General features: G+C 45.0%; 1 protein-coding gene across 1 annotated transcript in view; it reads right to left on the bottom strand.

Annotated features, from left to right (window-relative positions):
- Positions 1 to 26,938, bottom strand: part of SETBP1 (SET binding protein 1) — a 366,573-nt gene that overhangs the window by 21,209 nt on the left and 318,426 nt on the right. The window contains 1 exon segment of the mRNA XM_046025006.1: positions 7,182 to 7,352. Within this exon segment, the coding sequence (XP_045880962.1) occupies positions 7,182 to 7,352 (171 nt within the window).

The following is a 26,938-nucleotide window of genomic DNA, read 5'->3' as shown; positions in this document are numbered from 1 at the left end:
AGGCACTGACTCCCCCTTCTCTTCTCTGAAGAAACACAGACTCTTGTACGGCACAGACTGTGCCTTATAGGCTGACTCTTTAACTTGAAAATAATCTTCCCCTGAGAATATCCTGTTGTACTAGCCAGAGGCTGGTCTGTCATTACTGCACACAAGATCCAGGCGGCCCCAGAGGTCCCTTTCAGGTAGCTGTTTCTGCGGAGCATTCTTCGGATGGTTTGCTGTTTCTGGTACTGATACGGAAAATAAAGGCAAATCATCGTCTCTCAACTCTAATGAACTTAATGCTAAAGTGTGTGTTTTCATGAACCAGATGCTTTTATGCAGCAAACAGCTGTCCCGTTCATTTTGTCTAATATTTATTGATTATCTATTGTTTGCCCACGTCGGTGCCAGGTACTGGGATTTTAAAGTTGAACAAGATCTGACAGTAGGGGAGGGGACAGTCCGGTGAGGGACAGAGGCATGAGCACAGATAACCCTATTCAGTGTAGAGATCAGTCATCAAAGGGCTTAAAATAGGGAGCCCTGGAGGAGAGAGGATGTGGCACCCAACCTGGCCGCAGGGTGGTTCTCCAAGTGGCTAGGAGGGAGGGCTTCTTAGAGTTGAAGGCGCCCTGCCGAGTCTTGAAGGATGATCATGAATTAGCCGTCTATGTGGCTTGAAGGGTGGGTGAGGGAGAGAGGAACATTCCGGCATGGAATGCAGATCATGGCAATAGTGACAGCAAGCACAGCGGCGGCTTCAACAGCATTCATTTGCTAACCTCTTGCTATGCGCCAGGCACTCTGCTAAGATTTTCACAAGGACTATCTCATTTATTCCCCACCATGATGCTCTACCTGAGGTAGTATGCTTCCCCCCATTTTACAGCTGTGAGCCCTGAGGACCGAGATCTGCCAGCTGCTAAGTGCAGCACTGAGATCTCAGTGTAGACGATCTGAAGCAAGAACACGTGCCTTCAAGTAGAGCCGGGGAGCCTGTGTGGGGGGTGAAGGAACATGCGGTGAAATTTAGAAACGCGGCTGATGCAAGGATGCATGTCCTTTCAGATTCCTACAGTCGTCATTTTACAGGGCTGCCCCACGATTAATTAGCTAGGGAAATGCAACTTTATTGGGTTTGCTACCCAGTACTGATTACGGGTCCAGACTCTGCCACGTAATACGTTAACTTGAAGATTTTTGCTCTGAAAATATGCAAATGATTTCTGACTGGTAGAAAAGATAAGCCTGGAGCTTATGGTTTTATTGCCCATTAGGACATTAACTGAGCGATCTCATTTGATGTTCTTTCCCCATTGCTTACATTCCTATAATGTCCTGTCCCTCTTATTCTTCTTTGGATCAGTTTTCTCACCAAGTTGGTTTCCTTGTTCGAGAGTTGAATGAATACTTGACAAGAGTTTTTAGGTGTTTTTTATATTTTGTATATTTTTGTATTTTTGCATTTCTAGGGAGATGTGGCTGGAGCAGAAGGCAGGGCTACATTCTGGAGTGTTTGGTGCTTCTCTGGGATGTTTATAGCTGTGGCCATGGGGACAGCTCAGCTGCTCTAGGATGTCCATATGAAATCAGAAAGGAGCTTATTTCCTCCTTTGGGGCAAAAATAAAAGAATTTTCGGAGGCTTTTCAGAAGGCCTTTGCTGTGATGGGATCTTCAGGGAAACACAGAAGCTTCTAACCCTACTGGGTCTCTTCAGGGCCCAAAGCCAAGGGTGGGGGGCCCTTCTATAAGTCCCACATTTGGGAGAGCTCTCTAGGCAAAAGTCATTCTCTGCAGCTTCCACATGGGTCCATATGCAGCACTTTTCAGGCAACCTGAATTAACTTGTTTTTAAAATAAAGCTTTAGGGGCGCCTGGGGGGCTCAGTCGGTTAGGCGTCTGCCTTCAGCTCAGGTCATGACCCAGAGTCCTAGTATCAAGCCCTACATCGGGCTTCCTGCTCGGCAGACAGCCTGCTTCTCCCCCTGCCCCTCACCCTGCTTGTGCTCTCTCTCCCTCCCTCCCTGTCTAATAAATAAAATCTTTAAAAATAAAATAAAGCTTCATTTTCCCTAGGTCTTTTCTGAAAGTTTTCTACTGTATATTTTAAGTGATTAATCTGGCCTTGCAGGAATTTATTTTATAATCTTCAATTTGTATAGTCATAGCCCTTGGATGTTCCAAATCCTACTAACCTGTGCATTTATTTGCCGTATTTCGGACTTTTGGCTGAAGTGATAACACTGTTTTGGTTGGGAGTGTCGATGACGATTCCACACAGGCACAAAGAAAATATAATTTTACAATTCTTATTGCAAAAGAGTTCATTGCTTTTCGCACCTGAATATAATTTCATTATTCTGGGCCCCTCTCCATGGATGGCAGTTGGTTAATTGAAAAATCAGGCATGCTAGAATTTGGGGGCCAGAAGACATTTTCATGATTATTTTACTCCAGCTACTAGAATACTGGATTTCCTTCTATTTCCATTAGAATTAAGAATGTATTCTTTTATTTGTGAAGGTAATTTTTCAAGCTTAAGGTTTTGCACTTGATTACACGTATATGTCAGTTTCCATGGCACTGAAAGTTTGGTTAATTATTAAATGATTTGCCAGACCAGTTTCTGCCTTCAGAAGCAAAATGTCTAAGCATTTAATATACTTGCGAAATTTATTTATTTGTTCTTTATTTTGTACTTTGCTATCTTATTATTATCATTTTTTTAAGTTCTTATTTAAATCCCAGTTAGTTAACATACAGTGGATTGGAGTTTCAGGTGTGCAACTGAATGATTCAACACTTCCATACAACACCCATGGCTCATCACTGCAGGGGCCTTCCTTCATACCCCCTCCCCTACTTTACCCATCCTTCCACCCAATATTCCCACTTACTCATAGGCTCTGATAGTTTGAAACAAGGCCAATCACATAGTCTTAGAGAATAAAACACCTATACGAAACAGACAGAAACCACGAACGGTGCCCACCTGCCTCCCGCTGTTCTCTCTCCTGGGCTACACCTTGAGCTGCTGAGATTGGAGCAGTGACAGCAACCCTGATACAGGTCTTTTTTTACCCTTAGAGATTTAAGATGAAAGGATAGTGGGGGTGTGTGTCTGTGTGTTCCAACTAGACTTTCTGGTGCAGGCCTGTGGAGATTTTGTTTTCTTGGCATTTTACTGAGTTCCTAACAGTATTTTTCATCTACTTACTAATGTAGTCTCATCAGAAACACAAAGGTGGGGCGACGTTTCAGTAGTGAAATCACCAACTCTCTCCACGTTGCATGACCTCCCTGTCATACATAGTTTAGTATGTAGGAGAGCAGAAAAACTAGGCAGACTTATTTGGGTATAGATTATCTGATATGGTTATTAAATCACGATTGGGACAGTGCAAGCGAAGTTATTTCAAATTATGCGTCACTTCGAACAAACTTTATTGAAGCCTTTACTGCATTAGCCCTAATTACTCACAGTGATGATGCAGTGCTCCCTTGAATCCGACCCTGCACGGGGGCCGGGGACCGTGGCTGATCAATAGCTATTGAGCAGTTTGATCACGAAGGCTGACCTGCTTGAGCTCTGGTGGCAGCCACGGCCATCCCTCCCTCCCAGCTGCTCACAAACTGACATGTTCTCCATCTGGCCTCCCTTTCCTGCAGCTCGTCTTCTGCCTCTTCCTCCAAATCAATAACCTTATAATCAGCATGCTTCCCAGACTCTGAGCAGCTAAAAAATTGCCTAAAACAAAACACACACACACACACACACACCCGTCCACCCCCCCAAAACACACTTGAGCTAGAAAAGACATGTTTTTAAACCTCTGACCCACATCCATTTCTCCCACGTTATAATGTTTATAAAATAAAGTTGGAATTTTTTTAAACAAATTTCACCTGTTTGAAAAAATACTGTTTAAAAACAGAAATAATAAAGTATTTTTAAAAAAGATTTTTAAAAATTTAAAAAAGTAAATAATATTACAAAATACTAAAAAAAACATACTGTTTAAAAAAATACTGTTTAATTATTTGGCAAGTATTTACCAACAGCCTACCACTTGTCTGTCAAATGTTTTCCATTTGATTGTTAACTTCCAAGATGGAGTGTGTTTTTCTCCGACGTCTGTCTCCATGTCTAGGGCTCTGTCTACAAGCGCACAGCTGCTGTGCTGTCTCACCAGTGATCACTTACTGAGCATCTACTACGTGTCAGGGGCCCTACTAGATACGTAAGTATTCACTACTTTAAAAAGAAAATAATTTCTAATTAATTGAATTCCTTTAGTATATATTTTATATCTCAAGACATGATTTCTTAAATTAATTTTGCTTTCAAAGACACTAAGTTTTACTCTCTTTTCCTTTCTTTGCCCTCTCTGCCCTGGTCTGGGTCTCCAAAACCACTCTGTAAAATTGATGACCTACTGGAAACAGGCCAGAAGGACTTTTAAATTGCCTTGTTTATAGCGGAAGATTAAAAAGGGACCCTAAAGAAAACAAAAATGAAGTGAATTGTCTCATCAGAAATATACAGGACTAATGCACAAGCAAACAACTGAATGAAATCAGACCAAGATATCATTTATTAACTTTCTACTCTGTGCTTGCCTGTGGTTAATGTGGCAAATGATGAGTTTCACTCACTATTCCCTAAAAGAAGTAGGAGTCCATAATTAGGGAGAAAGAAATCTGCCTTTGCTCATGTTGGGCCCAAGACAGAAGGGAGAATCCACTGGAAATCAGGCAGTAAATCAAGAAGTTTGGGTTCCAATCCAATTGCGTGACCTGGGGCAGATCTCCGAATCCTGGGAGCAACCCTGTGTGCATGGTGTGTGAAACGGGGCGTTGGACACGAGCCCAGGCAGTATGACCCTAACTCTCTCAGGTCTGTGGGAAGCCATTTATCTGTGGGGAGCGGAATCTCGGGAAGGTCTGGCCCCTAGCACCTGGGGAGTTCTCTGGCTTGCTTTCTCCCCAAAGTTCTGCTTAGCAGCCTGAGACCCGGAAACAGACTAAATCTGTGAAATTCTCCTGAGGGTCTCATTTTTAGCACAGCCAAAAATCAACAGCCCATTCCTAAATCCTGAAACAGGAGAGCTTTGGCTCAGCTCTGATTACCAGAGAGGCAGGTTTAAAGTTTAATACCCACCTGTTTCTATGCCTGTTTGGCGTATTTGTAAACGACTGAATGCAAACGGAGGAGGTAAGCCCGTGGATGCACGGAGTCCCAAGAACCCATTCTCTCACTCTGAATGGAAAGAGCTGAGGGGAGGAAAATGGGGGACCACCTGTCTTTTGCCCCTGGTAAATATCTGGGCTTGGCAAGTGAAGGCAGAAATATACAGGCTAATTTCTAAATCCATAAAGGGAGGTCTCCAGAGCTTAACCAACAAGGTTGCATAAGGAATTATCAGGGTGGATAGTGCCGAGTCCAAACCCGATCCTTCCCTCCAGACAAGCGATCGCGTCGCACAGTTCCGGGCTTGGCACCAGCTCGCACATCCAGGACTATGGCTACGTTGCTCCCTCTGCCTGCATGCTCCTCCGCAAAGATGTTCCCACTCGTCAAGTCTCGGGATAGTTTCTTCCTCACCCACCTATGACTTTCCCGCCGACCTCCTCCCATTCTCACTGCAGGCATCATGTACCTGGCACTTCCCACTCAGCATGAGAATGATGGGGAGATTCACGATCCCATCTGAGAGACCATCCCATTCCTCCCGAGCAAGAGTTCCCAAATGGCTGAGGAGAACGGTATTTCCAAGAGATGTTAAGAGCTACTGCCAGAAAAATGGGTTCTGTGGTCAGCTAAGATTGTAAAATTCTGTGTCTGTCCTTCCTGGAGCGCCAACTGCACCACGCTGTCAATGAAAGGCTCTGGAAAGCCCTATGGAAAGGAAGCTACATAAAGCAGCATTCCCTACACACACTTCACTATGAAAGTATCTTTTATCACAAGACACCTACTAATATTTTGCAGAACTCAATGTGGGAAATGTCACTCTGAATATTTCCTTCTGTTATTTTCAATAGGGCACATTCTCTAATTACCGGCAATTTCCATGAAGGAAGTAGGGATGAAGACAAGTTGAGTTCTTTGCTCAGAGCAACCTGCTCACTGAGAAGATGAGTTTAGAGAGAGCATCAGCGAGTCTCTTCCTGGGCTTCTAATCATAAGAGGCATTTCTAAATACTACAATATTTATGCTAAACATTGTAATGCTGAAGAGTTAGCAGTGCATTAATTGCACAGGATGCTCTCATTCTGTATGCCATGAAGATGGCAAGAACCTAACTCATGGATTCTGCCTCTGAGGGATGTACAGTTTCACTGTGAGGGGGGCAGAAGTGAAGAGAACACAGCTCTGTAGTCTCTGAGGAGGTAGCAAACACATGGTAGAGACACCGGGTGCTGCGTGCATTCGGGGGAGGCTGCACTCTCAAGGTCTGTGGGATGTAGATGGGAGTTGAGGAAGGCTGTCCTCAAAGAATGGTGTTAAGCCAAATCGAAGGCTGCCTTCTTGGCAAGAGGGACAAACATGGCAAAGTGGGGGTTGGTGCAGGCACTAGTGGGAGATTACGTGGGGAGCAGAGGAAGGCAGAGCATCTGGACGTCTGAATAAGGAGTTTCTATTTTATCAGCTGCCAGTGAGGAGTCTGGTGGGTATTGAGGAGCTCATGACATTGTGGGGTAGAATGAACGAAGGCCTCGGAGAAACTCTGATGACTGTCTCCCACCCCCAGTGAGCAAGGGAGCTCATCAAACGCTGTGGCAGAGCATGCGTACTGGACCTATGCTGGCATCCTGACTGTCCACAGGTTCCTGGGGCCAGTTTCTTGACTCCTGGCTTCCTCTTCTGAACTCAGGGCATAGGTATTTACCTCACAGACTTCTTTTATGTGAACTAACACAGAAAAGGTCCTTGATGCAGAGATTAATAATTACTAAGGCTTGCTAAAAAGCCATTAATACTGTTATTCAGTTGCTACTCACGGGCCTTTGCCCCCAGGTCCTGAGCAGATCTCATCCTTTCCTCCCTCTTGAAAACCCAGTGCGGTACCATGTTCAGCGTCTGTGGGAGGTTGGCTAAGCAGAGAACCTATATTCCACAGCACGTTCCCCGTGGGCCTTCTCGTGCCCACCTTCTTGGGGCTGAACCCAAAGCCTGGGGGCAGTGTTCACCTGCATCAGACGTGGCCGCAGAGGCAGCGAGGAGTGATAACACTGGGCTCGGGGGGATTGCCACACTGTCAACCGCCGCTGGCTTCTTCCTGGTCATCATGGTGGACGTGGAGCCCTCGTTCTTACTGTGCGGTGCCGTTTGGTCCACTTTTAGGTGGGGACTTGGCATCCCTACAAAAGAATAATCCCGAAGCCTGCAGTTACTTGAAAGGAACAGGAAAACAGACAACAGAAAACCTGAAAGTGAGTTGAGAACATCGTTAATTCACCTCCTTCTGGTCACAACAAGAATGAAATGATAGAATATTTAAAGAAAAAAAATATTAGCTACATGACGGGTTTTGGTTTTGTGGCTGAGATCAGCGGAGACAACATTCCGGTTTGGCTGTGTGGAAGTGGGAACGGGCCCAGGGAGGCAGGAGAGGCCAGCGGCTACCCTTTGTCTTCTACGGGGCAAGAAGCTCGTCTTCACAGAGGCTGTGCTGTGTGCAGCATGAAGGGGAGAAGGGAACCCCACCCCAGCTTCTTATCTCACCTGGCTGGGAACACAAGACTAAAGGACAAGGAAAAATCGGATGACACATAAGGGCAGGCGTGGGTGTTCTTTATCCATTCACATGCTAGGTGCCTGGAGAGCGCTAAGGATTTCGGGATTAGTGTGGGAACGGAGGGAAGGCTTCCCAGAGCTTATGCTGAAGCAGCAAGGAAGAGGGAAAGGCATTCTCAGTGCCAAGAAGAGCACACACTAAGTTCTGGGTGGGGGATGAAGATGATCCAGTCTGGGAGCAGAAGATGCGGGGTGGGGGCGGGGGTATTCCCATGGCCATGGCTGTGGCCGAGTGAAAGTAGATTTGGGGGCTTTTCAGCCTCTGGTCCTAATAAGCATCAAAGGTCATATCTTTGTGATGCTGAAAAGCAACTCTTGCAAAGTGCCTCTGGAAGGCCCTGGGAAATTACTATGTAACAAATTACAGAGCTATTCTGGAAACTTGCTTCCTCGATTCAAATCCAGACTCTCTTATTTTTTAGCTGCGTGATCATAAGCAAGTTACCCTCTCCAACCTTTGAGATTCCTTAGCTGTACACATGGAGTGGAACAGTATAAGCTCACAGGGGTGGTTGGGAGGACTCCGGAGGTAATTAACATAAAGTGCTTAGAGCAGTGCCTAGCACACAGTCCATGACAAGCGTTTCCGGTTACTATTACTCTTATTATCTTATTATTCCTGCAGCCTGCTACTTCCTCAGAGCAACAGAAAGCAGCTGGCAAAGGCTCTGTTCTCTTTCCTGACCTGAGCAAGGATTTCTGGGCCCCGTCTGCATCCCCACCTGCAGGAACGTGGCTCTCCAACTCGTCCAAGCCTAAGTACAGAGGCTGGGGGTGTCCAAATCGGTGTTAGATGGCCATCCTTGCAGAATTTCTTCATTTCTAGGCTACCTGCCACTGACAGCAACAACAAATGGGGCTTTATCCCAATCGCTCTCGACCCTTGTTTTTCCAGCCCAGCCACCGTGGGTGATTCAGTCCTCTGCCCGAGTAACGTTATGTTGTCGCCACCGTGAAAGCAGCTCAGGGAAGCCAGTGACAGCCCTGTGAAGTGTGTAGCGCAGAAGATACCAGTTTCTTAATTTTACCGATGGGGAAACCACAGTTCTGAGAGGTTGAGAGATAACTAACTAAACTCACAGAGCCCTCATGTCAGGGCTAGGAGTCTGTAAGTAGCCAGATGCTAAATCCAGGACCCAGGGGGCAGGCTGGCCCAGATGGTTGTCCTCTAACACCTGTCCACTGCCCTGGTCTGCCCACAGCATCATTTACATCGAGGGTGCACAGGCCCCAGCCCCCACACCTGGACAAAGCACCTGTTAGCATCTAGGGAAGGAAGTCATGTTGACAATTTCATTGACTTACTACTACCTTCCTCCTACGCTCCATCCCACCCTCTGAAACTCCCCCTCTCGTTCTGCGAATAACAATGTAAATGCTGCTTGTTCTTTGGGTTTTATGTTTCATAGCATTTTGACAGTAGAGGTAGACAGACATCAAATTCTGTGATAGAAAGATTGCAAGGCATGACCATCAGGATGCCAGGAAGGGCAGCACACGTGGACAGGATGCCCATTTGTGAAATACGGGCATAGGGGTGTCAGGGACGGGCTGGGCGCACGCATAATACATGTAACATACATACAGAGCCACCCGCGAGGAGATCTATCCAAACAGTTAACGGTGGTTATTCTCAGGAAGGAGAGCATGCAGGAAAGTTGGGTGAGAAAGAGGGAGTTTTTAACCTTTATTCCCTAGCCTTCTTTAGTTAATAGTTTTAAAGCCACCAACATATTAAATTTTGTTTCCTTTGAGAAAATAAATAGACTTTGAGGGGAAAAACCTACAAGTCTACCAGAGAACAGAGGAGTAGAATACTCTGCTTAAACAACGGGCTGCTAAGACTCCAAACTGGGGACAGCAGCCCCGGATCGGAGGGAAGTCCCCCAGCTCAGTCCTCGGTGCCACCGCGGTCACACTCCCATTAGACAGCGGCAGGTGTGCCTTCCACAGCACGCCTCTGGAAGTCCAAGCCGTCCCCGAGTTCTGCTGGATAACGGCTCCTCTGGAAACCCCCCTGATATGTCATCTTTGTACCCGTGGACACAGGTTGGGCAGGTCATTCTTTGTGTAAATGAAGACAGGCTCAGGGACCAGGCCTCAAACAGGATTAGGAGGAGGATATTTAACCCTCACTTGGGAACAAACTGATTTCAAGTCATTTCGTTGTACCCATTTTCATGCAAATGTTCACGATCCAAATGAGTCTCAGTCCACATCATTTCATTAAAGTTCATTTGATCATACCTCTATTGGGCATACTTTGCTACTCAAGTGTTTATGTTAAAAGTAATAAAATGACACTTAAAAACTCTATAATTCAAATCGTCACTATTTAAGCTGTCTTGAAAACCCTCGATAATTTAGGATTTTCTAGATTATGGTACTGTTTGTTCGTTGCCATCCAATGAATTTGAAAAGCAATTAGGAAAAAAGAAAAAAAAAGGAGCCCTGACGTTTTCTCAGACATTTTTGGGTTTTGAAAGGATTATGGAAACAATCCCAGAAATAGCATACATGAGCAAGTATATTAGATAAGCTTTCAACAAAGACTAATCTTACAGCATTTGGAATCCCCAAAGTCTGCCCGAAGGGCGAGGGCTCAGGCTGCTGGGATGGGTGACCCCTCCAGGGGGTGAGCACTGGGCAGGTTGGCCACCGGGAGTCTTCGTTTCCCTTCATTCCAGGGGGCAGCTGATGCTCCACGGAGAGGGGCCCAAATGACCCGGCAGGCGTGAAACAGCTCAGAACCAAGTTCTCGGGGATGTGGGATGACGGCAGAGGGCTGGGACATTTGGAACCTTTCTTCTCAGCACGGGCCCGGCTTCCCTCTCCCCGCGGGAGGGAGATGCGTAAAGCTGGACATCCACCAGAAAGAACCCCGGATATCGCGTTGTGCTGACTTGGACCATTGAGATGTATTACCTCAACTAACGCCAGGACCTGAATAAAGGTGAGCACAGCTTTGATGTGGGAAGGGGTCCCTTCTCAACCTCCGACAGCAGACTGTGTAGAGAACACACATGGTGCCTGCGTTCGGAATGTCCGTGAACCCCAGCTCAGGACAGACTGTACTGAGGCTGGTGTATGTGGAGGCCAGGACGTTTTTAAAGGAGGAAATAACAATGCTAATAACTACGTGGATCCAACATCTGTTCATGATTAAAAGACAGAGCCAAGAGGAAATATTGTTTAAAAGTTAAACCTATAGGAAAACATTCTGCTAATAACCTGTTGACCTCTATTGATAGATTTTTTAAAAAGTCTTTGAAACTGTGCTGTAGTGTATCGAGGGACAGTCACTCATTTTCAAAGGTAATTTCTCATAGACCACTTATCCCCTCAAACCTCTACCTGCACACCGTGTTTGCATTAGGGACTTGATTTATGGATTCCCACTCCTCCGATGCAGAAGCTGACTTCCTGTTGCCTTGGTTACTTGGAGCTTAGTTCAAGGTTAAAGTACTCCGAAGTCAGAATCGGTGGCGGGCGCTGCATCCAGCGGCCGGGTTATTGACTGCCCCAGGATGCGAAAAGGTCAGAGACCAAAGCACTGTTTACTGCCTTAAGGGTGAGTCAATAGCTTCAATATTTTGATTCTGTTTCTTCCAAAGTAGTAGTTGCTGTTCAATTACCTCTTCCCGGGGTTGTTCAAGGTCACAGGGGTCATGGAGGAAAAGCAGGGTCTGTGGCGGCTGACTTTCCCAGGATCCCTTTAATGAGCTCTGTGACCTTGGATAATAAAAACCAGCCTCACCTTAGAGTAATTTGTATGTTGCTCTAGGTTTACAAAGCTACTTTATCTCATTTTCTTTATGGGGAAAACAAACAAACAAAAAGTAGGATGAGTACTGTATATTCACTCCCCTTTTCTAGATCAGAAAAAAGGAGGTTTAGAGAGGTCGTGTAACTTATGTAAAATCACACAGCTGGTAAGAAGTGGTAAGAACTAGATCCTGACTCCTCAATGGGTCCTCATGTCACAATTTCTTTAAAATAGAGGGGCAAATGGAATCATCACCGAGCGATCATATGTAATTCATTCTGGAACATCCATTGCAGAGAGGAGTGAATCTAGAAAATGCTATGTAATTAATATAGGCTCGTGGAACACCTTCATTACTTTTTTCATTATACAATTTGCAAATGCACTTGTTTCCTCGTGACAAAGCTTAGACTGGAATAGTGAGAGAGCCTGACATCACCAGAAAGGTGGTTGGGTTTCTCAGTCACCTCCTGGCCCCCTTCATGCTGCAGAAAGCAGGGCTTGGCATGTGCTGGGAGGTATATTATATTGAACAGTCAGTGGCTTTTACTCTTGCAAAGAGCTTTGACATACATTATGTTATTTGCTCTCTGCAGCATCTCTGTGGATGACAAAAGGCAGATGGTGAAATTCCAAGTACACAGATAAGGAAACCGAGCCACAGAGGACCAGATGATTTGCCCAAACTCACACATCACGTGTGCAGAAGAAGTAGTGTGGAAATCCATGCCTCTTGACTCAATTTGATGTTCTTTTCTTTCCCTTTTGGGTAAACCAGTAAATGACGTATTTTGCACAAGACGAAACTCTTGAAAACTTGAAAATAATTCCCATTCTCATAACTGCTTGTTGGATTGATCCGCTGCTATTTTTTCTTGTTTGCAAATGAACTTCACTCATGGCACACAGGGGGATATATGTTATGAAAGAAAGCGAATCAAGCACTAGATAATACCTTTAGAATTTGGGAAAAAATATTTTTCTGTGCTGAAGCCAATTAAAATGTTATTTTTGTTGCATCATCATCTTCATTAATTCAACAAGTATTTATTGAATATTTACTGGTACCGGGGACACAGCACTGGTCAAAACCACTGAAGTCCCTGTTTTCTAAGAATTGCATTCTAATAACCTTGGCATAGCACAAAGGCAGCTGTTACTTTTTATAAGGAAACAGAAAGATCTTAAGGTGTTTTTTTAACCATCAAAAGGCAGCACCTCTGCTACTCACTCATAGAGTATCTGAGGAATAGAGCTCCAAGGACCCAGATCACAGCAAAGAGAGGGCACCACTGTGAACATTAGAAAAAAAACATGGTTTCCTGTGTGCACCTGCATCTCCATCACTCGGGTTCTGGAAGGAGGAGCCCAGGCTGGATATCCGCCCCGTCCCCCCCACTCCCCTCGAGCCCAGTGCCGTGGACAGTAAACAGCCTGTTCAATCATAGTGACTAGCTCTCAACATGTGTTTTGTGTCAGATGAGTTTTACTTCATCCTAGGACCTTGTGAGGTGAAATTCTGGCAAGGTTACTCTTAAACAAAACACTGTTCAGTGAGCCTAGAGTTAATCATTTTAAAAATCACAATTATTTGAGTGCCTACTAGCACTACTCGGAACTTGTGAGCCCTGTATTTGCACAGAAAGTTTAGAAGTGGAGAGTACATAGGACAGAAAGACTAAGGAAATGGAAAACCAAACAAGACAGGAAGCCAAATGAGTCCCTCAGGAATTAGGAGGAAAATGAGATCTCCGTGGGATCCGAGGTGGTGGTCTGTGCTCATCCATTTATTCATTCAACATTCATTAAGGACCTGTGCGTGCCAGGCACCATTAAGCACAGGGACCATGAATAGTCATCCACTCAGGAAGACAGACACAAGTATAGAAACCCCAGTCTTGACGGGCAGAATTCAGTCACTGGAAGTGGAGGGAGGCTCTCTCTACAAGGACTGGGAAACGACAAGAGTAGAAGCAGGAATAACAAGCCTTCTTTGTGCAGCTGAGACAAGAGTGGCTGGGATGAGTCATAAAAACCACATACTGGGAGATATGGTTGGAAAGGCAGTTGGGAAAAATGAAACCCACTGCTCATTGTTGGGTAGAGTTCGAACCTGTCTCCTATATGCCTGACCGTCTTGGACAGATTTCTGGCTTTTTGTGCCATTACTGGTTGATTTCTCTGACATTCTTGGAGGCAACTGTCACATCGCCTAGAGGTCAGGAACCATGTCTTACTTTGTTTTGATTCTCCAGCACTTAGCTTGACAGATACTTGATACTCCACAGTGTTGGATGGATGGATGGACAAAGAAAAAGCACATCTATTCTTCCAGACCCAAACCTTCTGGGGGGAAGCTGCCCCAACTATTTTAGTCCATACACAGCCCTCTTTACTAAATCCCCTATTTCCATGTAGTGGAGAGCAGAGGCAGAGAATATATTGTGAAGGAAGACTACCTGCTTCACTAGCTCTGTGGCTTGGGGCAACATTTATCAACTCTCTGTATTTCAGTGTTCTCGTCTGACAAATTAACCTGTTGTGAGGATTAACTGAGTTTATACATGATGGTAGACAGAAAATAAAACCCCAGCTCCCCAAAGAAGTCCATATCCTCATCTCCTAGAACCTGTGGATGTTTTAGGCAACACAACAAAGGAGAACTGAAGATAGAATCAGTGTGGCCAATCAGCCCCCCTTACATACAGAGAGTATCCTTGATTACCAGGTGATTGAAATGGAATCGAAGGATCCTTTAACGTGGAAGAAGGAAGCAGAAGAGAAGAGTTCCAGAAAGAGATGTGGTGTTGGAAGCAGGGTCAGCGTGATGCTACGTTAGTGGCCTTGAAGGTGGAGGAGGAGTGATATAATTTTATAATGAGAAGACTAGTACTAGGATGATACAGCTAAGAAATAGTAATAGTTAACACAGGTGAGTGCTCATTATAGCTAGGCACCATGGTAACTTCTTTTATACGTGTGTTAGTTCTCTATCACTACTGTAACAAATTTCCACACAGTTAGTGGCTTAAACAGCACAAATACATTACTCCACACTATCGGAGGTCAGAAGTCCAAAATGGATTTCACTGCGCTAAAGTCAAAGTCTTAGTAGGGCTGCATTCCTTTCTGGAAACTGTGGGGTAGAATCTATTTCTTTGCTTTTTCCAACTGCCAGAACCCATGTGCATTCCTTACCTTAGAACCTTCCTCCTCGGGGCGCCTGGGTGGCTCAGTGGGTTAAAGCCTCTGCCTTTGGCTCAGGTCATGATCTCAGGGTCTTGGGATCGAGCCCTGCATTGGGCTCCCTGCTCAGCGTGGAGCCTGCTTCCCCCCCCCCCCCCGCCTGCCTCTCTGCCTACTTGTGATCTCTGTCTGTCAAATAAATAAATAAAATCTAAAAAAAAAAAAACAAAACCCAAACCTTATATCATATGTTCAAGTTGTTTGTGTCCCCTATAAGATCTAAAGTCTTTAGGAATTTATTTTCCTCGATCTTCCCAGCATATGGCTGACACAAAGGAACTAGTCAATGGATACTTAGAGTCAATGAGTTGTATCAGAGACAAATAATTTTTGATATGAGTACTAGACAAAAGTTCTGAGACACTGAATTATTGCAGGATCTGCCCCACACTTACTGAATGAACTTGAACAAGACTTGGAATCTCACTGAGTTTCATTTTCCTACTGGTTAGAATCTTTTCCAGCTCTACTATTCTGATTCTGCACTTTCTAGATTCAGAGAAACCACTAAACAGTCTGATTAGTTCTTCCTTCTCTTAATTCAGGAGTGCAGAAATGGGCTGAGAGGTTAATATTTTGTCCGTTGGAACCTCACAGAGATTTATAACCTCTAAGAATCTTGGTGTAGTAAATTCTAATCATGCCTAAGTCAGTCTCTCCTGATCCTGTGGTGAAAATTCGTGTCAGATGAAAGGTATTCTCTAGAAATACCCCATGACATCATCCAGAATGGAAATATATCGGATTTCAAAATTGCAAAGAGAGACAAACTGAATAAGAGGTTTTTAGTCTTGAATGTCAGACATCAGAACCTTTTCTTAGGGGGGAAAAAGTACATATATATATACATACATATGCACGGAGAACACATTTTGTGGCAGCTTAAAGTTCATAGATACTTCTACACTCAGGTTAGAACCCTTACCCGCTTAGGCTGATTCCTACGCACACACACATGCACACACGGATGCATGTGTACGCACCACAGGACAAAAGGCAGAGAGACAGAACCAATAGAATGTTGCTATAACTGCTCTCATGTTTAAAAAAAAATGTGGAGACAATAGAGTGGTGGCTGTTCTCTGAAAAATATAACAAAGGACTTTCGAGATGTATTCACTAGGGAAGAATCAATGCATACATGTAATTAAAACCAATTTGATACTACGATGCACCAAGTATGCTCTTTTTACATCCTTGGAGATCAGGTAGCTTAGGAATTTGCTGCTCTCATGTACCTAAGGATGTCTGTCACAGGCTTCATCAACAGATAAACACAAAGAAGCTTCAGGAAAGTAAAATCAAGGCAGTTTAGAGTTAGTCTGGTCCTTCCTGGGCTACTCATCCCAGACGGGATGAGATCTGGCTCTGTGAAGCGTGTCACGGGGAGGATGGCAGAGTCACGACTTTGACACCTGGCCTTGTTTTTGGCCTCTCACAGGCGGGCATGTCGGTGCTGAGCTGCAAGGGTTTCAGCCTGAGAATTCGCAGAAGCCCCCTTCTTGCTGTCCCGGTGCACGCGTGGTATTCTACACTCACCAGGCAGCTTGCAAACAGACCAAGCCGAAAACTGGAGATTTGATCCAAGCTATAAGACCGTTGACTCTGGGAGTGCCTTCCTTAGATTCTCCCTAATATAAAGGGCTTAGTAGTCAAGGCTGGCTAATCTAAGCATCTTTTGTTGTGTCTTCCTTTTTACCGTTCCAGCGTGGAGTCGCAGAACACATCTGCATGGTAATACAGATCTTGATGCTAACTGGGTCACCTTATTTGCATTTTGATTACTGCTTATTTAGAAGCCACATTGAGAAAAGAGCTTGATATCAGGAGCTTAAGTGCATGTGTGTCTATAAATATATGTATAAATAGATAAATGCATATTTACCGGTTTGTGAAAGATCAGTCCGCTTTGTACTCATTCCTCACGGACCTATCTGTAGGAGTCCGGCCGTGTATGGATGTTAGGATTATAATGTGGTTATAGAATCAAATTACGCTTCTCAGTGCAATGTCACCCCCAGCACGGACACACTGTATCAGCTGGAGACGTCAGTGGAGCATATATCCCCCCTGTTCAGTAGTGACCGCTTTATGTTCGGCAGAAGCGTATTGTTTTCAAACCTCTCCTGGGCCTCTTCCTCAAACCACCTACTTCGTTCCACTATTTAAACCCATCCTATAGAATGCAAATGCATGGTGATCGTGTGCAGGCACACACACAGGGACACAGAATGTGTGCTGGAAAAGCTCTCTCTTCTTTGCAATAGAAGAAAAAAAAATCACCGAAACTCAGACCCATCATTAGATAGATCTCCTAATCTTTATCTCTAGTAGTTCAGTCAGACGAGCTAATACCATGATGATGGCTTTGAAATCTCTTAGGAATTGGATGAGGAGAAGCGATAGTGATGAACTCGCAGCTAATAAACACAGAGTGCTTATTTCGGCAGAATGATCAATTTCTAGATGTCCTGAGGCTTGTCTGATACAGTTGATTTACTCATCCTCACTTACCTCACTAATAAAGCCAAAGTCCGCCATCAGATGACAGAGGTGCCGAGGATTTCTTAAAGGGGCAGAAGAGGGAGCGAGGGTAGCATTCATCACATGCCTCTCAACATCCCTCCCGCCCACTGTCCTCGAAACTTCAGCTGCTTCCTCACTGATACTCTGCACTCCATACTTTGGGCTAGTACAGTAATCCAGACAATTAATTTGTTACCTTGTTAGTGGAAATTTAATGCAATGATCTAAAAGGACTTTTACATATTGTGATAAACTTTAGTGCCTCCGGGCGGCTCCCCTTGCATTGGGCTCATTTCACATCTCATCCATTATGTAAATGAGATTTGGAAATAGTTGAGTTTCACTAATGTAGCTCAACTCTGATGGATCGGAAAGCGTCAGTCCTACTGAAACTAATGAGGTTAAATGCACCTCAACATTTCTTTCTACTTGGTTGATTATGCAAGCCTCTGTTCAAGAAATGGGATGCAGTGCACTTTATCCAACCATCCTCTAAGGAAATGTCACTGTTGCCAGATCCCAAAGCAGACTCTGGGCCGCTGGCTTGGTTAATGTCTGGTTTGGATAATGCCTGTGTTGGTTCCAAGCAGCGTGTGGCACATACACAGAGCTAATGGACAACATGCCATGCCATGCAGCAAGACTGAGAATATGATTTAAGATAAAAGGGGGGGGGGTATTTTAATAGTTAGTGCATCTCAGGAGGTCTCTTGGTCATCCAGAGAAGAGTGGGGCGAAATTTACAGAAGTGTATAATGGGGATGAAAAGTCCTTGGTAGGGTGTGAAATCAGAGAAAGTCACTGGGGAGATCTGGAACTGGAAAAGAGATGACTGCATTTGATTCAAACATTCACAGGGAGTCAATCCAGTTCCTAAGGATCTAGTCTTTAGACAGAGAAAGAATAAGGACTTCTGTATTCTGAATTTCATTTGGAAGGCCAAGAAATGGGATTCTAAAGACTGAAGACTGTAGGATGCTATTAACAAAATAAATAAATAAAGGATCAAGCGTTTCAGGAGAAGCAGCCTTAAATTGTGCAGGATCATGGAACCAGGAAGGTAAGATTTGATTTTCAGACTCAAAAATATCTGTGGATGGGACACTTGGGTGGCTCAGTCGCTTAAGCATCTGACTTTGGCTCAGGTCATGATCCTAGGGTCCTGGGATCCAGTACCATATTGGGCTCCCTGCTCAGTGGGGAGCCTGCTTCTCCCTCTGACCGCCACTCCCCCTGCTTTGCATATTCAATCTCTCTCTCTCACTCTCTGACAAATAAATAAATAAAAGTTAAAAAAAAACCTGGAAATTTTTCATCTTTATTTAAAAAGGTCGGGGAGATGTTGGATGAGGAGAGTAAAAAAAGTACTGAATGAAAACATTCTGTATAAGAAATGGAGAAGAGAAGAGAGTTGGGGGAAATTGGAGGGGGAGATGAACCATGAGAGACTATGGACTCTGAGAAACTGAGCGTTTTGGAGAGGATGGGAGGTTGGGTGAGCCGGGCGGTGGGTATTAAGGAGGGCATGTATTTCATGGAGTACTGGGTGTGGTGCATCAACAATGAATTCTGGAACACTGGAAAGAAATTAAAAAAAAAAAAAGGAATCAGAATCCAAATGTAATAGCCAGTAATTGTGGAATATACTCTTTTCAAGGAAAGGAGTTTTAAGTTGGTGAATAAGGCTGTGACCTTGGAGTCAGAACACCCTTGGTTTGAATCCCAGCTCTCTTGCTTAACCAGGTATTTGACCTCGTTCAAGTTATTGAACCTCTCAAACCTTCACTTTTCTTATTAAAAAAAAATGTTTAATGAACCACCTACCTCAGAGGGCTATCATGGGGATTAAATGAGATAATATCTCTAAGATGCTTTAGCACAGTGGCTGGTGCTGAGAATGTGCTCAGAACAGGCCAGCCAGGAACAGGCACAGGAAGCGTGGGACATCAACAAGGTGATGAGGATGGAGGCCACCAGAGGCCTGAATGAAGGACTGGCAGTTTGGAGGAGAGCTTGCTGGCCAAGTCATCGCTCCATTTCCACCATCCCAGCTAATTCTCAGAGCTCAGCTTTGAGAGCTTCTTGACTCCTAAATATTCAACCTGATGACAGGCTGAATATTCAACCTGATGACGCATTCTCTTGTTGGTAGCTGACAACAAGGAAGCAGTTTTGTTCTTATGTTAATTAGTTCAGCATAAGTTTCACTGCCTACCCTGAACACAGCAACTCCAGGTCCTTTGGGGGACCCTTAAAGTATAAGAAACAGTCCAGTCTTAGGGTAGTCAAATATTTAGTTAAAAAAAAAAAAAAAAACAAGTTGCAGGAACAGGAAATTTAAATAAAAATAACAATCTCCCCTGAGCTGGAAAGAACACCTACATTACCTTCCCTCGCACCTGGGGCCACACTAGCATATATTCTAGAACAGGACTTTAAGATGGAATTCATTACCTGTATAGCTCATATACAAATATAAATAATTGATCTGGTTGACTAAGGATAAGAATTCATAGTAATAAAAAAGAATTAAAAAAAAAAACAAACCAAAGAACACCATAGTAAAAGTAACAAGGTAACCAGTATGATCATGGAAAAACAGCATTTCAGAACGGATCAAAGAGTGAGCTGTGAGCCCACTTTCCCTGTGTTCAAATCATAGTTCTACGAGCTACTGGTGGTTTGAACCTGGGCGGCTTATTTAACCTCTCTGTTCTTTAGTTTTCTCGGCAATAATGGAATTAATCAGAGTAGCTGTCCCTCCAGTTCACTGTGAGGAGACGAGGATAAGTCTTCACCCTCAAAGAGTTGGAGGCAAACACGTTAATATTAATTTTTCGTACTCTCTGATAAGAACAATGGGATCAGGTATAGGAGCCATGACAAAGCAGGGGAATGAGTGACTTCCCTGCTGGGTCAGGAAGGAGTTCACTGGGAGGTAAAATTTGATTTGGATCTTTAACAGTGTGGAAGTATGGGTGAAAGGGCATGAAAGGGATCCCAGGAAGGACTAGCAGCAGGTGCAAAGGCTCCAAGCATAAAATAGAAGGGCGTGTTTGGGGACAGGCAAGAGCTCCAAGGGGGGATGCAGCAGGGCTTCTAGAGTGGACAGGTGAAGTGGAACAGAAGAGAGGGACATGCGTCAGGCTGGGGATGGTGCCAGGAGTCTGGATTTCACTAGAGGGTCGTGGGGAGTCAGGAAGGATTTCCATGTAGACACATTCTCTACCACGGCTTGCCTTAGAGGGAAAGAGGCTGCTCGGGGGTGTTTCTGAGCAGAGGTGTATTCTAAAACAGAAGGTGTTTGAAAGTCAAGGATGGAAATGGAACCTTTGATATGGAATGGTTAGCCAGTGTGCCCGACTGTATACCACTCCCATGTGCCCTCCCTCTGTTTTGTTTTCCCTTCCTCGACCTTGATCAGGAAAAGCCATGTTTACATCCGATTTTTGTAACTCAAATATCGTTTTGTTCATTTGGACAGTTGCAGGTGAGGGCTTTTAGGAAGTTATGTTTGCCAGAAGGTAAGCCCCACCTAAGGTACGTGTCCTGCAAGTGTGGATTTTTACACACCTGCCGCGAGGTTTCACTTTTTCTTCCCGTCTTCACGGGCTGGATATTTGAATGTGCTTTTTGAAGGACTTTATTCCCAATGCAAAATCTCCTACCGATGCTCAGATCTCAGATCATTAAAGAAGCTTTGGACACAGGAGAGAAAGTGAGAGGTTAGGGGAGAGAAGAGCAGGTAAGAGCAGTGAGTGGGAGTGGCCATTCCATCAGCACGGGAGGACCGGCAAGCTGCCAGCTTCGCCAGGATTGCAGCGAGGGCAAGGCAGCGCCACGGGGCCACGCCGAGCCACACAGGTCAGTTCCTGAAGAAGATACCTTACAGGTTTTTTTTTAAAATATTTTATTTATTTATTTGACAGAGAGAGATCACAAGTAGGCAGAGAGACAGGCAGAGAGAGAGGGAGAAGCAGGCTTCCCACTGAGCAGAGAGCCTGACACGGGGCTCGATACCATGATCCTGAGATCATGACCTGAGCTGAAGGCAGAGGCTTTAACCCACTGAGCCACCTAGGCACCCCGATACCTTACAGGTTTTAACCACGGCATGTTAACATCTTGCTAAAAAATAGTCAAGATAGTTATTACTTGGTACAGAGGCCCCTCCCCAATTCTTTTACTAAATTCAAATTTCATGGCTTGTTTAATTTGTAAGCTGAAGTCAGTCTAGCAAGTTATAAATACCACTGGATTGATATGTGCTGGGAATATTCATGTGTTTTTTCATTTACCCATTTGTTCATTCAAAAAAAGAATCTACTGAGCCTCTACGATGAAGGAGGAATTCGGCAGACCTTAGTACAGACCCCAATGCCATGCAACACAGAGTTGGGCAAGAATTGGTATGATAATTGAGAAAAGGCAATGCTGATTATCACCCTAACTAAAGGCAAGCTGCACATGGTGAAACTCTGAGCATGAAGACACAGGAACCATAAGCAGTGGGGTGAGTTTAATGCAGAAACAGCCCTCACTGATGGGCGAATGTGTAATGGATAAAAAGCCTGTTGCACTGATATTGTCTGGACCAGTCTGCACACTGGCCCAGAGTTTCCTTTAGACCATGCTAGGCAGGAGCTCTCCCTACAGGGGTGACATCCTGTGCTCAGTGCAGGGTTAAGGTCACCAGGAAAGCGGCAGGATGTGGATGGGGATGGCCATGGAGGCTTAGAGGTGGGACTCCCAGGTTCGCTGTCTTTAACTCCATGACTTTAGGCACGCCGCTCCCTTTGGTCCTGAGGTTTCTTTATGGTCTCTAAGTCCCTCTCATTCTGCATCTTGGGTCAATAGAAGGGTTTCCTGTGATTTTCAACAGGAGGGAAATCATCTGGCCACTGTAACAGAAGACCGAAGAACCAACAGTGGGACTCCCTTCTGTTTTTGAGAAGACAACAGAGCTCTCATTTCTACCAGATACATCAAATAAAAGTAAATGGACATGAAAAGGCCTGAAAAGCACTGTCAGCTCTAGGCTCTTCTGGATGCTTCAGTCATGTGTCCCTCACCCAGGGCTGTGGGTGCCTCACGGTAACGACTGAGGAAGTCTCATCTTCCAGCCGCCTTACAGGGAAGCTGCTTTTTAATGGAGTCCTTTTGGTCACTTCAGGACTGACTAACTTCCCTTGGTTGAAGATTAATTACACGTGTCACTTTAAATCTAAACCTCCCCACAACCCTATGCAGTAGATAATATAAACCACATTTGATATGCGAGGAAAATGAGGCCCAGAGATACATACTCAAGGTCTCACAACGACTAAATGTGAGCAGGAATTTGAACCTAAGTCTCTCAGTCAAATGCTTTCCCTTAAACAGCCTTCCTCCCTCATGGCTCTAAGGAATAAGGTTGATGCTTTAGTGTCTGACTCCAAACTGGACAGAAAGAGGGAGGGGTTTTCATTTGACCAAGGCTGAAGAAAAGAACTCTTGTCAGCAAATGGCTTACTTCTTAATTTTGTCTAGCCAGCTCTGGGTACAAGCAGATAGTGGCCCAATGTAGCATTAAGAAGTCATAGAACCTGTTGAAAAAAATTCGGAACGGATGTGCCATAAGGCTGCAACTGTGGAAAATCTCCATGAACTCAGAGCTAAAAAATAGCTTCTATGATTGACATTAATGTGAGAATTAAGCTTCCCTAAGAAGAGATAGGAGGCTGAAACCAGGATTCAGGGAGCAAATGGAATAGCCAAGAAGGGCCAATAAAGCAAATGCAAGACCTTACAAAAGTTAAAAAAAAAAAAAAAAATTCCCGGACTATATTTCTCAAACGTGGAAATTATTACATTTCCCAAGTAATAAAACTGACGGTCAAAGATTATTTTTCCAGCCTTGGTTATATAATAAGTGGAATGTGTTTGTTTTTATAAGCACCGTTTTTAAAAATAATCGAAGTTATCTGGGGGCAACTCTTTGTCAAGCCAGGAATTTGCTTGAAGGACGTCCAGTGTCAAGAGCGACTGGGGCCCAGGCCAGGGCAGGTGGAAGCTATCTCTCCGTCGGGTTCATCAAAGGCTTGCCTGTGGCTTAAGAGGATTGCAGGTGGCAGAGCGGTGGCCTTCCCCGTTTCCTTTCAATATTTACTACGGTCCATATTCTCCTTCTCTCCTTTGGACTGGTGCCTCCTCCCTATTGCCCAGGGTGAGCTCCTGCTTCTACCTTTCAACGGGCTGCCTGGGTGGCTCAGTTGGTTAAGCATCTGCCTTCAACTCAGGTCATGATTTCAGACTCCTGGGATCGAGCACCACATCGGGCTCCCTGCTTGCTGGGGAGCCTGCTTCTCCCTCTGCCTCTCCTCCTCCCCCGATAGCGCGCTCTCTCTCTCTTGAAAAAAAAAGAAAACAAAAAAGAACTCGAGTGGCAGGTGACCTTCCTCAGAACTTCCACAGCCCTGACCTTGCAGGGAGCAATTCACCTAAACCCCGGTTCTGTTGACCTTGTTTACTTTCAGTTTAACCTTTGGCTACGTGACCTCTCGAACACAAAGAATCAGTCAGATACATCTTCAATCATGGCTCAGTTTTGGGCCAATGAATTAATTGAAGCCTTAGATTCCTTGTGGGTAAAATGGAAACAGAAATGAAATTCCTTACGGAAATTGCTGAGACTTGCAGGAAGTAGGGTCGACCAAGTACCAGTAACTAGCACGCTGCCCGGCTCCTAACAGGCACACTGTCATTAACGTCATCACCATTGTCTTTACTATTATGCAGAGTAATCCTGACGTTCCCATAAGATAATGAGTAAGTTGGGAAAAGAGTCTGTGTCCTGTATTTCTCCTATGTTTCTTACAGTATTCACCCAGCAAAGGGCTAGTAAGAGATCACGTGGCCAATGAATCCGTGTTTCACGGAGCCGCATCGTGCTTGTAACGGGAGACACACACAGAACCACACCACTGATGCTACCACTTGAAGCAGAAACAAGATGGTGTGCTTTTTCCGCTGGTCTACGTAAGGAACATTCAACAATTCTATGACTGTTACGAATAAGAGGATGCAATTGTTAGGATTTGAGGCATCACAGCAGAAAAAAGAGCAATTTTTTAGTCCACTTCCAGAAAGTGAAACACAGAGAAGGAGGTGGTGTTTAACTGTAACTGTCCTTAATTCTCAGATACTATGAGGGCAGAAGATGGTAAGGGAAAACCACTCAAAGTCTGCAGTTGGGATGGCAGAATCACTGAAGATCGGGGCTGGGAAGATCCCTTCATGGGTTCCGTGGTGACACGGATGAGGAAAGGGAGGCCCCAGCAGTCACGCTGTGCGCTGTTGGTGAGGCTCTCCCAGCCTGGACCCCGACAGCCTGCCCGCGTCCCCAGACATCGGGAGCAGCCAGGCCTTTCATGCTATTTGCCTGTGCAAGGGCTTGACCTCCAAACTTCTTTGCCTATTTTGCCTAATGATTGTCAAGTCTCATTAGGGGATGCAATTAAATGAGATGGGGATGGACTGAGGGGGCAGACTCCTGCCAAACAATCTGTAATTTGCTTTTGATAGTAACTTTGGAGAGAAAAAGCAAAGATGGGCTGCCGACATTAATAAAAGTCATTGGTGTTAACGGAAGAGATCAGACTATATGGTCTAGTCTTTGAGAGGAGAACTGGGTGATGGTGTCCTTAGCAATGAGGCAGCATCGGGCCACCATATGAATAGGTAATGGCTTTGGAGCCACCTTCTTGTCTCTGTCACCAGTGGGAAACTATGCCCAGGGCCTTAAATCACGCCTCCCTGCAAAAGGCCCTTCCTTCTGAAGGAGCTCCTGGATGTCCACCCATAATGGCCTAAGTGTTCACTGTGATACAAAACTTTGGCGTTTCAGGTTTTTGAAGCTGAAGGAAGTCTTGGTGATCCTCTTCCTACAGAGAGAGAGGAGGCTGGGGTCCCCAAGTGGGACCCATTGGACAGATTCCGTGATTTTACCCTCTGGGGGCTGTATTTCCTGGTACGTGAGGCCCAGGAGATGGAGGCCTCGTGTCTGCTGTAGCCATCTCTCACTCTCTTCCCTGTCCTTCTGGAAAAGAGTATCCTGCCTGGGACCCCATTTGTGGCTGTCCCTTTCCTGCTTGCTCCTACCTCTCAAAAGCATGGCGTGATGACTGATTGTGCTGAAAATCCATTCAGAGTCCTCTTAGCTCCATGTGAAGCCCCCGGGGCCAGCCCTTTTTATACGGAAGTCTTCACAGGCTGGACTGGTCTAGTGTCCATTTGCAAGGAAACAAAAGAAAAGAGACGAGGCTCTGATGGCAGCTTTTGGAGGTGGGTTCAGCGATTCCAACAGAGGGGAAAAAATGAAAAGATGGTATTTCTGTGCAGCTGTGAAAAGGAGAGGAAGGAATCCTTCCTCTTCTTGAACAATAAAGGCTCCCGCTAATTTTAACCAGAGTCAGCTCTGAAAAACCTGTAGTTGACTGTGAGTCACTGGGCCTCCAGGGAATAGGAGGTGGAGACGTGTGTGTGTGCGCACGGGAGCGCGCGAGCACGCACACCAGTGTGTATAATCTCACAGTGCCCAGAGCCCTGGAGATCCTGGAACACTTCAGTAGCACAGGCCAGATTCATTAAAAACCCTGGCTACAGGCCAGCAGTTAAAATTGAAGCAGCATATTTATTGCATTTTGTTCAAATAAATCTGAAAACGTGTGAATCATATTCCTTGGAGAGATGGGGAGAAGAAGTAAACAACATCAGGCTAATACTTACAAGCCGTGGCGGAGAGAGAACAAAGGTACAGAAGGCTCCCCAGCTCCAGGAACTCTGCGAGGTGCTCTGTGAGATGTAAGGGGTGGGGGCTGGTAGCGGGGGGCACTCTCTCCTGCCACTTTCTGCACTGGCTCCATGCCAGCTTGGGGACCACTTTAGGGCAGGTGGCTCTGCCCTCTGTCCTGGGTCTCTCCATGGCACCCGACATATTCTGCCCTTCTCCATGGGCCTCTGTTGTCCCCCAGATGCTGCCGCTGCCATCCTGCTTTCGAACGGCAGCTGCAGAAATTAGATTCAATTTTGGGCTTTCCTAAAATAGTATATGGAAGGGAAAATCTTCCCCGTCCCCACAAGCCCAGTTCACAGGAAGCTCAGCAAGAGCTCAAGCTAATTATTTGTCTCCACAAAGCTAAATAAGTAGCTGGTCATCTTCGTCACGCCTGGGCTGTGTTTTCTTCTGTTGTTTGATAATCTTTCGGTAATGCTCCGAGGGACTGTCTGTGTTAAGGAGTAACTTCCTAGTGGGGGACACACTGTGGGTTGGACCCTGGGTCTCAGGTTCCTTAAGTATATATGACCATAATTCCTTTTGTATGGTAATTATGAGGGCTGAATGAAAAAATGCCTTATAAAGACATCTAACTCAATAATATACTATTCCAAATATTTGTCCAAAGGTCACATCTCTTTATGTTCTCTCTGTTAAAGAGATGATTTATAGGCATAAGTATGTACAGACACCGATCTATTTTTCTCTGTTCAACCCAAGATTTCCAAAGCAGAATTTTGCAAATCGACTCCCTCCCTCGTTGCCTATCATTCTACATGTAGTCCTTGTTGGTGGGC

The sequence above is a fragment of the Meles meles genome, chromosome 12 (genome assembly GCF_922984935.1).
Source record: "Meles meles chromosome 12, mMelMel3.1 paternal haplotype, whole genome shotgun sequence".
NCBI lineage: Eukaryota > Metazoa > Chordata > Mammalia > Carnivora > Mustelidae > Meles > Meles meles.
The sequence above is the reverse complement of the archived record's forward strand: the minus strand, read 5'-3'. Positions and strand labels throughout refer to the sequence as shown.